Source organism: Dicentrarchus labrax, unplaced genomic scaffold, assembly GCF_905237075.1.
Source record: "Dicentrarchus labrax unplaced genomic scaffold, dlabrax2021, whole genome shotgun sequence".
NCBI classification, from domain to species: Eukaryota; Metazoa; Chordata; class Actinopteri; family Moronidae; genus Dicentrarchus; species Dicentrarchus labrax.
The window spans coordinates 33,999,050-34,012,136 of NW_026136704.1; the positions used below are offsets into that span (position 1 = coordinate 33,999,050).

Here is a 13,087-nt window from a genome sequence, read left to right on the forward strand (position 1 = left end):
TGGTTGAGCTAATTCTCCATTCGGTGGCATTACAGGGACCGTTCACCTCAAAATCAAAAATGCATATCAGTCTTCTTACCTTTAGTCATATTTATCTATTTAGGTAGTAACCAAACCCCAAAAACCACTTTTTGTTTTTTTTGGAACTTTATTGTTATTTAATGAGAAAAAACACAGTACAAAACATTCCTTGACAACAGCACATAGTACCTATGACAGTGCGAGAAAAATAAAACAAAGACATAGAATGAAAGACACATTGGGGCCCAGCAAGCTGAACAACAACGAGTACAGTAAAATTAAATAAATAAATGAAAGAATAATGGATAGTTAGGACAGTTCAGCACAGTATGGGTTCCCTTTAGTTAGAGAGGTATCTTGCAATAGGTAACCACCTCCTCTTAAAGACATCCGACCGTAATTGTAACTGACCAGTTAAAGCCTCCATTGCATACACCTCCCTCAGCTTCTGTTTCCACTGTGCCACTGTAGGTGGCTGTGAATTCCTCCATTTTATTGTCACCATTTTTCTTGCAGTCATCAAAAGTATGTGTAACAGGTGCTTTTGGTCTCTGGTGTACATGTCGCCAGGAGTTAAAACGAAAAGAAACTGTCTTGGGCTTAACAGGAAATCATCCCTAGAATTGTATCGATCTTTTACCCCCTTCCAAAAAGGAAGCAGCTTAGGTGTCTTAAAGATCTTCCGATCAAACTCTTTCCACATGTTACTATTAATACCCTTATGACATCCAGTGCATAGCGTTTCCCACTCCCAGTCCTCAGTTGTAACATTTAACTCCAGCTCCCATTTATTTTTTAAATAAAAAGTATTATCTGATGTATCTAATAACAGATTTCTGTATATGTGGGAGACATGTTTTTTGTTGGGTACTTGACATTTAATTATATTAATAAAGTACATTTCTGTGTGTAACGGTGCATCTTTAATTGTATTCCAATCTGTATGACATGTGATATAATGCCTAATCTGAAAATACCGGAACATATCACTTCGGGGTAAAAAAAATTTGTCTTGGAGATATGTGAATGGCTGTAAAACATTGTCGCAGAACGACTGGTCAATAACTTTTAAGTCCCTGCCCGCCCACCTTTTAAAAGCGATATCCGTTGTTGAGGGGGGGAAATCTGGGTTTCCAGCAATCTGCATCGCCTGTGAAAGGGCAGACGTCGCTCTGATTCTCTTTTGGACAGTCGACCATACTTTTAAGGTATGCTTCACCCATACATTTTTGATTACCATTTTCTTCTGGGACTGTTTGCTCAAAAACACTAGGGCGGATAGAGGTATAGTTGGCAGCAAACTTTGTTCTATGTTTACCCATCCTGTCTCCATGTCATTGTTAATCCAGGCTACCACTGCTGTAAATTGCGCTGCCCAAAAATAGTGGCCCAGACATAATCATCGCCTCTGATTTACTCTGATTAACTTTATAACCAGATACTAGACCATATTCATTAAGATTTTGTAGAAGAGCTGGGATTGAGTGGACGGGGTTTTCAATAAATAATAATATGTCGTCAGCATATAGAGCTATTTTATTTTGGTGTCCACCCTCATCTCTTATCCCTTGTATAAGGGGGTTGCTTCTTATCAATTCAACGAGGGGCTCAATGCTGAGAGCGAACAGGGCTGGCGAAAGTGCTTCCCCCTGCCTCATCCCCCGTCCCACATCAAAGAAAGTATTGACCATTAAGTCGGACTATAGACCGCGGGTTCATATAAAACACTCCAATCCAACTCAAAAAGTTTCGTTAAAGCCCATACGAGCCAGCGTTTGCTGCAAAGATGTCCAGTCCAACCTGTCAAATGCTTTTTCGGCATCCAGGCTGAGAAGCATTGATGGAGTCATTCTATCAGAAGCAATGGATTGTAGATTTAAGGCTCGTCTAACATTGTTAGTGCCCTGCCGTCCGGAAATGAACCCTGTTTGGTCCGAGTTCACTAATATTCGAATGCATTTCTGTATTCTATTAGCCAAAATAGAAGTCAAGATTTTTAAATCCTAACAAAGCAAACTTATTGGCCTATATCCCATACATTGAGTGGGGTCCTTTTTCGTCTTTGTGTATAACCGAAATAACTGCCTCTGACCAGGTTTTTGGGGGGTCCCTTTTGCCCAGAGCATAGTTATACACCACATAAAATTGGAGCCAGCTCGTCCAAAAAAACCTTATAGTATTTGTTATAAGGTTTCCAGGCTCGCTGCAGGATCTGTTCCTTCACTGCGTAGTCCACGAACCTAATCACGATGGAGCAAGGGAGGTCATTGTCTTTCAGTTTCGGCATAGACACTCTGTGCTCCCGCTCAATCCTGATGTCATCTTCAGTTAGCGGCAAGTCCGTCAGCACCTTCGGCTGTAGTTTTTTAATGAAGGCCACCATGTCACTTCCCTCACTTCCTCCAGGGACCTGATACAACTTTAAGTTTTGCCTTCTCGCCCGGTTCTGAAGATCCTCACACCGTTCCATAAGTTCCGCCTCACGTTGCAGTAGGAAGCCGATGGCTTTCCCGTGAGCCACAGTGGTCTCCTCCGAGGTTGTTATATTCTCCTCAGCGTCAACGACCCTCTTCTCAAGCTTCGTTAGTTGTGCACTCAAACCTCCAACTGATGTTTCAAGTCTTGTGAATGATTCCTTGGTTTGGCCGTTAAATTCCTTTACATCCATCCTCATCTGCTAAATGTCCTCCCGTATTTCTCGGTTGGATTGGACGATAGCTTGCAGCATCTCATCCATGTTTTTAGCCGCAGCTTCAGCACCTTTGCTATTGCTAGCTGCGTCAGGCTTAGCAGGCTTGTTAGCGTCAATTGTTTTTACTGACTTTTCCTCACCTTCTTTGTTTCTTAATTAATATCTGGAGAATCTATCCGCAGCGTTTGTCCTTGCGGTGTTGTTGGGCATGTTTTTTTCAAGAGTTTAGGTCAAATGTCATCTAGTAGGGAGCTACAACTTTGCATCCTACACGAACATGGCGCCGCTGGAAGCAATAGCTGATCTGGGGTCAGGTGACATACGGTGGCATCTTTCGTCACCAACCAACCCCCACTGCTATAAAACCAACATCTTGACTCTGCAGAGTGCACCCTGCTACGTAGCAGTAAGCACAGATACCGGAGAGTTAGCCTCTCGGAGCCGCTAGTTTAGCGAACATTACAACACAGGTAGCACAAAGAAACTTTTACAACCAGCCTGAATGTGCTTCTAGTGACTGTAAAAGCTCCAGCTGACTCTGTGTTTCCAGCAGGGACACAGAAAGTCTGACAGCTGCTGTTCATGGCTGGTTATCTCCGTTAGTGCTCCACTAGCTTATCTAACAATACAACAGTATTAAGTACCACACAGGAACTTTTACAAATGTTTACATCCTGCACTGTCACAAGACATTTTAGGTTACTATTAATATATTTTATACCTCAGTGACACAGTTGTTTTGTTCTGTAATAAAAAGTGTTAAAGAAAAAGAAAACGCATAAAATCAGGAGGATGGAAACGCTCTCACTATCTGACATTTAAAAATTCTTCTTGATAACTGATGAGTCAGGTGAATTGATTCTTAACTTCTCCATACAGGGAGATCCTGGTTTTCCTGGTTACCCTGGTCTACTGGTGAGTCCATCCATTTTCTAAGAATTAAATGTCCAAACTGTACAAACTGTCCAGGCATGAGCGACGCCGAGTTTGTGTTTTTGTATGTTTTCTTGTGTTCAGGGTGAGGATGGTATGAAGGGAACAAAAGGATATCCAGGACGCAAAGGGAACCCAGGTCGAGGGGTAAGTGACAACATGCTTGTATTTTTTTATTTATTTTATTAATTGTTTTTGCTGCATTAGTGACTTTTATTTCTGATCTCATCTACTCAGGGGAATTCAGGCGGTTCTGGAGAATCAGGCGTGATTGGAGACCCGGGACATCCAGGACGCAGGGTGAGTTTTATATGTAACGTTTATTTAACTTGGTAACAGTGACACCAATGGCCGTTAAGGGAACTGCAGTCAGTGACAAACACTAGACTGAACGTTTTAAAATAAACATTTAGAATAACGTTACTATCTGCAATGTTCTTATATTTAATTTGGACCGTTAGCTCCATGCTACTAACTAGCTCGCTGTTTACACATCAGCCCATCAGCCAAACACCACGAAGCAACCAACCCCAGACCCACACCGCAACGCCAAGATACAGCTAGCCGGACAACCCCAGCTTAGCTTAGCTACAGTTAGCTAGCTGGATGCCCCTGCCTCGCATCACTCTTGGCTAATAGAAAGCTATCGTTAGCTTTTTTATTGGTATTGGTGCACCATTTTTCAGAATACATAAATTAGTATCACAGATTATTTTAGCTGAGGAACCTAATGTTAGCCAACTAACATATCCACTCAAATAGGATTTTCCTAGCCATTACATTAGCGAGCAAGTAAGCTAAACAGCACAAAATAATGTTAACAGTCTGTCTGCAGGCAGCTAGCTAGTATTTTTGCTATGTTAGCTAGCTAGTAATTCTGCCACATTAGCATCCAACAAGCACAATCAGACAGTACCTTTGCAGTAATGTTAGCTTCGACTTTGGACTCTGTGTTGTGGACTCTGTGTTGGACTCTGTGGTGGACTCTGTGGTGGACTCTGTGTTGTGGACTCTGTGTTGTGGACTCTGTGTTGTGGACTCTGTGTTGGACTCTGTGTTGTGGACTCTGTGTTGGACTCTGTGTTGGACTCTGTGTTGTGGACTCTGTGTTGAACTCTGTGTTGGACTCTGTGTTGTGGACTCTGTGTTGTGACTCTGTGTTGTGGGACTCTGTGTTGTGGAAACTGTGTTGTGGCCTCTGTGTTGGACTCTGTGTTGTGGACTCTGTGTTGTGGACTCTGTGTTGGACTCTGTGTTGTGGACTCTGTGTTGGACTCTGTGTTGTGGACTCTGTTGTGGCTCTGTGTTGTGGACTCTGTGTTGGACTCTGTGTTGGACTCTGTGTTGTGGACTCTGTGTTGGACTCTGTGTTGTGGACTCTGTGTTGTGGACTCTGTTTTGGACTCTGTGTTGGACTCTGTGTTGTGGACTCTGTGTTGGACTCTGTGTTGGACTCTGTGTTGTGGACTCTGTGTTGGACTCTGTGTTGTGGACTCTGTGTTGGACTCTGTGTTGTGGACTCTGTTGACCTGTGTTGGACTCTGTGTTGTGGACTCTGTGTTGTGGACTCTGTGTTGGACTCTGTGTTGGACTCTGTGTTGTGGACTCTGTGTTGTGGACTCTGTGTTGGACTCTGTGTTGGACTCTGTGTTGTGGACTCTGTGTTGGACTCTGTGTTGTGGACTCTGTGTTGTGGACTCTGTGTTGTGGACTCTGTGTTGGACTCTGTGTTGTGGACTCTGTGTTGGACTCTGTGTTGTGGACTCTGTGTTGGACTCTGTGTTGTGGACTCTGTGTTGGACTCTGTGTTGTGGACTCTGTGTTGTGGACTCTGTGTTGGACTCTGTGTTGCCCACTGTTGGCACTTGGGAGCATAAAGGTCACAACCTTTGACCCTCATCCTACATAGAGACACATAGAGATCAGTCCACAGGCAGCAGAGGGACAAAGCTACACTACAACCCGTTCACTCTCTGCTCACACACTGACTCACACTGAGACAGAACAGGATTCACTATCTTACATATGGAAGCTTTAAATGTTATTGATATGATTGCAAGTAAGTTTACTGATATCCCTCCTTTCACTCCATCCAGGGTCCCAGAGGTCTTCCGGGAAGCAGAGACGTGACTGTAAGTCGAATATATATGAGACAAATATGAATTGATTCATTATTCTTAATTATTGTTATATATATAAATAAATTCTTTTCTTTTGCTACAGTGTGAGCTGATCACGTACATCAGAGACAACTGCGGTAAGTGTCTGAATATGTTTGTGAACCACAAACAATTGCATTTTTAGCTCAGGAGAAATTTGTTTTTCACGTTTGTCATGTATTTGTTCATCAGTTGTTTTATGTGAATCTTTATTCCCAAAAGATATCATTATTTCCTTGAAGTTCTGTGGAGAAAAAAACAACATTTAGATGTCTTCTTAAATGTAATTGTGACAACCAATGCGCACAAATTACTTGCAAAACTTACTGATCTGTGTCACTGACCCGATAACTCCAGGATAAGTCTAAATATTATTTTTCTCCTCCACACAGCATGTTCCCACGGTATGTATATCTGCATTTATCGCTAGGAACTATGTGGTAAGTACAAAAGTTGCTGATTTACTCGAGGTATCAAGATGTGAGATCATCAAGCGAATGTTAACAAGTCTGTTGGTTTTGGACGAATGTTTGCAGTTACATAACGCTCTTCTGTCATTTTTTAAAATATATTTTTTGGGGTTGTTTTCCCTTTCTCAGTCAGGACAGCTTAAGAGATGGACAGGACTTTTATGTCTTACTGTCTGTTAAACAATACAATTTTTTAAAACAGAACCAAATTTGTTGAGTAAAATACATTTAAATATAGTGTACATAAACATACATGAGGTCTGCATATGTCCCACCGCCAAAAATAACAAATTATGAAGCAGTTTTCAAAAAACATTCTCGTTTTCACGTGTGCAGTCTCTAGGTAAAGTCATATTGCAGAGGTCAGATCTGCTAGTTAACAGTACTGAGAGACTTCATTACATAATCCACTGCAACTCTTTTAATTAGGAACTGATTTGAATGAAATTTGGTTTGTTATAAAGGCGAGAAACTAAACCTGATACTCGTCACTGGTAAGCAGCAGGCATGTGTGGCGTTTGGACGTAGAAACTGACAAAATATTCTAAACAACCAATGCTAATCAGGGCAGCCAAAATCCAGAATGAAACCAGTGAATACATTCTTTATTAGGAATAACCCCTTTCAGATGAATCATCTCATGAAGTTATGAAGGTGTTGTTATGGACAACTCTCATTAAGAACATTTACAACTGATCCTTAAATAAGAAGACAGCATTTTTAAACAGGCGAGAAGATGGTATTCCAGAAGGAACGAGCTTTAAACATTAAGGATTTCCTAACTGGTGACTCAGAGACTGCAGGAACACTTTTCGTACACTTTACAATGGTGAGTTGTGAACATGTTTATTAGTGTGCGAGTGAGTATCAACACATGATACAGATTACTGTCTAACAGGAAACTGTGTGTGGAAAGGAATTGTTGAGTTATTTTAATGCTGTAGACCAGTGGTTCCCAACCTCAGGATTGGGACCCCCATCAGGCGTGGCCTAAGCTTCAAAGGCCGCGAGACCTTCTTGATTTTAAGGCGTGAAAGAAAACATTTAAAAAAATGATTGAAATGCTGAAATATAAAGTTTGGACGTTCCAGTTTTGTTTTTGTGTTTTTCTCAACAATAACTCCTGCAGGTCAATCGGAGTGCCCAGCGTATCCCACCGAGCTGGTGTTCGGTCTGGACATGTCCGAGGACGTGACCCCGGCAGTCTTTGAGAGGCAACGCTCTGCCCTCCTCTACCTGCTGGAGGACATCACGATCGCTGAGAGCAACTGCCCGACGGGCGCCCGGGTCGCCGTGGTGGGATACAGCGCCCACACCAATCTGCTGATCCGCTTCCAGGACTACCGCCGCAAGAAGAAGCTGATTGAATCCGTGAAGAACATCGCCCTGGAGAGGACCTCCAACCGACGCCAACTGGGAGCCGCCATGCGCTTCGTGGGTCAGAACGTCTTCAAACGTGTTCGTGCAGGAGTCAGGATGAGAAAGGTGGCTGTCTTTTTCTCCAACGGGCCGTCACAGGACAGTTCCAACATCGTTACCGCCATGATGGAGTACCGGGCCCTGAACATCGTCCCGGCGGTCATCTCTCTGCGTAACGCCCCGGCTGTTAGTCGAGCATTGGAGGTAGGTTTTGTTTCTGTGCAGAGTTCAGAACGGGGCCCAGTTTTGGTAAATAATGACAATAATTTATTGTCAGGTTGACGACACAGGAAACTCCATCTTTATGGTGCTGGGGACAGACATGACTGACCTGAGGAAGGTGAAGAACTGTGCAATCTGTTACGGTAAGCACTGAGACTCTTGCTTGGATTTATTATAAATCATTAGTAATATGAAAAATGTGCTTCAGTTTTCATTTTGCATGCTTGGCTTTTGTAGGTCCTGTTAGCAAATGTGCGAGATTAGTTATTTTAACTTTTTATGTAACACAAACTAAACAAAATTAGATAGGACAGCTGAAGATAGACAGGAAAGGGGGAGAGGAGATGACACAGATAGGATTCCAACCCATGGCTGATGCAGCAAGGACTCAGTCTTTGTATGTAGGACGTCGGCTCTACCAGGGGAGCTATTCAGGCAACGTTGATAACTGTTTAAATGGATTACAATGAAAATTGTTTTCTGCAGCTTTCCAAAACAACCACATCTGCCAATTGGAGAGGTGAGAAAGCAAACAGAGTTTAAACTTCTCTCTCAAGCTTTTTGTTCAATCTTAAACATCCCCAGTCGTAATGTAACCCTATTTTAATATTTATGACAAAATTGTACATTTCTTTAACAGAGAAGCTCAGAGGTGTGATACCCCAATAATTAGAGGTTAGAAGTGGGAACTACCACCCATGTCTGACAGTCTGTAGGAAATGCACCCAAACTCCATGAGACATTTAAAAGTCGCCGTCTACCAAATCGGCCCAACCACATAAGAGTCTTGTGGGTTGTTTACTACCTCAGTGACTTCCACCAGAGAGACAGACAATGCCTTGCATGTTGTCTTGGATCAGGAGTTCCTAATAGTTGTAACAAATGCTGTCAATGCAGGTTCAGCATCTTTTAGCCTATAATATACTCAAAGACAGACATGTGCAGTCACATATTTTCTTTGTGGTTTCTTCAGACCCGTGTAGGCCTTCAGAGCAGTGCACCTTCATCCAGGAACCGGTTCAGCCTCAGGAGGTCGACTTGGACCTGGTCATGGTGGTGGACAGCTCCAGGGAGGTGCAGGCTGATGAGTACTCCGGTGCTCAGCAGCTGTTGGGTTCTGTGGTGGAGCAGTTGGCTGTGAGCCCGCAGCCCCGCAAGGCCGGCAAGAAGGCCCGGGTGGCTGTAGTCCAGCAGAGCGGTACCCAGGCTGCTAAGGTGGAGTTCGGCTTGCAGACCTACCAGAACCACAACCTGATGAAGAGGCACCTGATCCAGAACATGCGTCAGCAGGGCGGCTCCTCTGCGCTGGGACATACGCTAGAGTTCACCCTGAAGGATGTGCTCCTGAAGGCCAGCCAGCCCCGGAGGAGGAGGGCAGTGCTGACCGTGGTGGGAACCCAGACGTCTTACCAAGACCGAGCCAGGCTGCACTACATCTCCCAGAAGGCCAAGTGTGAGGGGGTGGCGCTGTTTGTGGTGACAGTCGGCGAGCGCTACAACCGGACCCAGGTGGAGGAGCTGGCCAGTCCACCTGTACAGCAGCACCTGATCCACATCAGCAATCTGAAGGCTGACGAGCAGGGCTACGCCCAACGCTTCTTCAGGGTCTTCCTCACCACCCTCAACAGTGAGACCGGGTTCTAAATTGAATTAAAATTAACAATTTGTCATTAACTGTTTCTAACGTTGCCTTTGAATCTCCAGATATCGTGAAGTTCAAATTGTTTCCCTCTGTTCTCTGCTTATTTCAGAGGGAATGAACACATATCCTCCGCCTTCATTAAAACAGACCTGCAACCAGCTGACGGACTTAGAGGATGAAGGGATATTCATACACGGGTAACTGGTTCACACTGAATTTTTTTGCTTCGAAATCTCGAACAATTATGTTATTCTGGAGAAGAAAGCTAAATTACCACAACAACAGATTACAGGTCAGCAACCCTTTTTTGTGTGCAGAGTCAGCAGAACTGTGCAATGAACACATCGAACACAATAACTGCGGGAAGTTCGTGTAAAATCAGAGATTTAACTATTGTACCAGTTCAGTGTTTTCTTCTGCCTGATATTTGGACATTGTTCTAATCCAGCTTGTATTCAGGGTATCAAAGCTTAGATATTAAATAATTCAGAAAGATTTCACAATACAAATGAAGAATTCAAAATTAAGTCAGCGTCACTTAAAACTAATAAATAAATAGTTTTTTTTAACTTACAAAATGAGTTAATTTTTTGTTTCAACAATTTCCTGAGTTAAATAACCTGATCTGGTTTTACAGTGTAGTCCAAACTTTAAAAAATCATTTAGTTTCCTTCAAAGCAATGAATGAAAAGTGGAGATATAGACCTACTGAGTATATTTTTTAAACTTTCTAGCATACTTAAAATCCAGTAGACCTTGCAACCCCCCTTGAAGCTTTGGTGACCCCTAGTGGGAGTCCCGACCCCCAGGTTGGGAACCACTGATGTAAGTAGGTCAGTCATGGAGATCACAGAGAGATCAACCATTTGGAATAATAAAAACCTTTAGATCCGGTCCTACAGTTGTGCAGATACAAACAATAGAATATGTTTCTGATTTGTCAAAAGTGACAATTGAAATAAAAAACTTGATCTGTGATCTGACAAACGAGGAGCTCCTGTACAATATATAGAATATGTTTACAGAAAGGTTAGTCTGGTCCCCGTTCCTCACTCATTGTTTTGTAGGTGTGTAGACTCCAATTAAACTGACTCCAGAGCGTTTTTCTGAGTATTTTACTGACTGCAATGAGGATATTTAGGAATGGTTTAAGGAGGCTGTTTGGGATTCAGTATCTTGCTCAAGGACACAAAATCTTTTGACACTACACGTTTTTGATCAAAATATTGGTTAGTGCTGCTTTAAGAAGACTCAAAACACGCAAATGCCCTCGTACGGTTCTTTTAAAGGTTATTCATACGAAATTCACCTGCACTGGAGCATCAGCATCTTAGACCAAAACAAAGGGACAGAAACAAACTAAGACTCTGTTAATTAGTTAGTGTTTCCAACAATCACCAACTCTGGTTTGGTGGAAATAAATCCTTAATTCACCAACGTAGATGATAAAAACAGCAGTTTCAGTCGGAGCAGACCGGCTATGGAAACAAACCACAGAGAGGCTGCGATACAGCACAGGCAGAGGGAGAGAGACACCATGTGACTCTGTATCTTCACACAGAGAATAGCTGTTAGCTGATATATTAATGTTTTAAATCTCATATATAGCCTTTGAAGTTATTGTGAATCAGTGAATTTTGGCTGCTGCTGTGTGTCCAGTGAGGGGTCGGCAGAGCTGGAAGGGGAAATCCAGAGGGATGAAGTCCAGGAGAAGTTTCGGGAGCAAGCAGGAGGAAAGACTCAGACTGTACAGCTGGATGTCATCAAGCCTTTGACCCCAGTGGACGGCCAGAGTTCAGACTCAGGACCCAACCTCAACGGTAGCCCACACACCACTTTATACCAACACACTGTAAACACACGTCATGGTTGGTCTGAGGCCAGAGGGGTGGAGTTTGTGTCCTGCGAGGAATTTGGAAAGAAAAAAGTGATAAAAAACATTTCAGACCTTCTAGTAGATCTCTTTACTCTGACGCTAAATTTGTCTTGAACAATAACTGGTGATTTTTCTTCACGGTCACATGACTTCAACGTCAACACCACTATCAAGTTGTTAATTATTAAATCTACAGGTTGTAAGAGTACAAACACAATGAGGCTGTTTAGGTGACTGGAGATCAGTCTGCTGACGTTTCATTTCCATGACGTTTAGCCACTTGTTAGCAACTGTCCTTGAAGACATGTAAAAGATTCAAAATCCAAAGGTCGGGGATTCACTGGTGTATTTTACGTCGTAGAACAAACTGCAGACCTTATCTCATAATTAAGTTCTATTGATTACAAGAAAATATCTCATAATTACCCAGTGTGGTCACTTAATCCCTTTCCTGTCTTCATCCAGACGTCTGTTTGCTCAGCCAGGACACCGGCGGCTGCCAGAACTACACCATAATGTGGTCCTTCAACAACGATCTCGGGAAATGCGCTCGCTTCTGGTACGGCGGCTGTGGCGGCAACGGAAACCGCTTCAAGACGAAGTCGGATTGCGAGAAACTGTGTGTGAAGATGAGTCAATGAGGAGGACGAGTGTGGACTGGATGAAGGAAAGTGCAGCTTTGCATTAAATCAGGAATAATCTTTAAAAAACATGTTCATCTTCAAGGAGAAACAGTTCAGTTCTGAGACATTTAAACTGAAAACACATCAAAGTTTAAACTGTTCCAAAACTGGAGATTACCAAAAGAAAGAGCACCTTCACTTAGAGAAATCTACAGAAGCCCTGAAAACCTGAAAACATATATTTTTAATATGATATTTCTAAGTTTACTTTTTTGTCCAAAAAAACATGTCCAAAAAATCACCAAAACATAAATTTAATTTCAGTTTCCCTTCAGGGCTTCCATACAGCTTGGAGATTGTTCTATTTTGTTTTTCATCGAGAACTTTCTGTTGGACGTTGATTCCACCTTTTACTCTTTAACTGGACCTGATGCACAACACGACCTTCAGTGTCTTTCAGGATTTTTTTTTCCCAGGTAAATTTCTTTATATACATATTTTACTTTTACTTTTAAATTGTAATTTTTTTAACCAGTTTTTATAGAAATAAAAAAAAATTCACTCTCCTTCCAGGGCTTCCGTACCCACTGGAGATTGTTTTATTTTGACTTTTCTTCACTCGAGAACTCTCTGCAGGTTGTTTTTCGATCTTTTACTGAACCTGAGGAGACTTGAGCGTCTTCCAGGATATTTTAGATTTTTGATTAAATCAGGTGCTATTTTTGTTTTCATTTTATTGAGCTGCTGGACAAATACAACAGAAATGCACACAGTCTGGATTTGTTACCATTTCTGTAGCAACAAACTTCATTTCATTCGACTTCATGATTTTCCTTTTTCTTTCTGTACTAGTTTCTGATTAAAATTCATATTTCAGATGAGACCGAAGCTGTCTGTCATTATACAGATTATCTGACGCTCCGAAAACTCTAAAACGTTTGCAGACATAGAATTTATAAATCTTCCAAATATCGTTTATTCTTTCATGCGATAACTAAAAATAAACTATTTTAAAATGCTATATATAAGA

General features: G+C 42.2%; 1 protein-coding gene and 1 long non-coding RNA gene across 2 annotated transcripts in view; both read left to right on the forward strand.

Moving 5' to 3' along the window:
* The window catches only part of LOC127362923 (collagen alpha-6(VI) chain-like), a 38,321-nt gene extending 26,071 nt beyond the window's left edge, over nucleotides 1-12,250 (forward strand). Inside the window, exons 28-39 of the mRNA XM_051399229.1 lie at nucleotides 3,593-3,628; nucleotides 3,731-3,793; nucleotides 3,884-3,946; nucleotides 5,743-5,778; nucleotides 5,870-5,903; nucleotides 6,198-6,209; nucleotides 7,405-7,898; nucleotides 7,972-8,059; nucleotides 8,890-9,543; nucleotides 9,668-9,755; nucleotides 11,218-11,378; nucleotides 11,900-12,250. Coding sequence (XP_051255189.1) covers nucleotides 3,593-3,628; nucleotides 3,731-3,793; nucleotides 3,884-3,946; nucleotides 5,743-5,778; nucleotides 5,870-5,903; nucleotides 6,198-6,209; nucleotides 7,405-7,898; nucleotides 7,972-8,059; nucleotides 8,890-9,543; nucleotides 9,668-9,755; nucleotides 11,218-11,378; nucleotides 11,900-12,075 — 1,905 coding nt within the window. The 3' untranslated portion in view covers nucleotides 12,076-12,250. The remainder of the gene's footprint in view (nucleotides 1-3,592; nucleotides 3,629-3,730; nucleotides 3,794-3,883; nucleotides 3,947-5,742; nucleotides 5,779-5,869; nucleotides 5,904-6,197; nucleotides 6,210-7,404; nucleotides 7,899-7,971; nucleotides 8,060-8,889; nucleotides 9,544-9,667; nucleotides 9,756-11,217; nucleotides 11,379-11,899) is intronic.
* Nucleotides 12,251-12,256: 6 nt separating this feature from the next.
* LOC127362989 (uncharacterized) overlaps nucleotides 12,257-13,087 on the forward strand; it is a 46,403-nt gene continuing 45,572 nt past the window's right edge. Inside the window, exon 1 of the long non-coding RNA XR_007884612.1 lies at nucleotides 12,257-12,770. This is a non-coding gene — a long non-coding RNA (uncharacterized LOC127362989). The remainder of the gene's footprint in view (nucleotides 12,771-13,087) is intronic.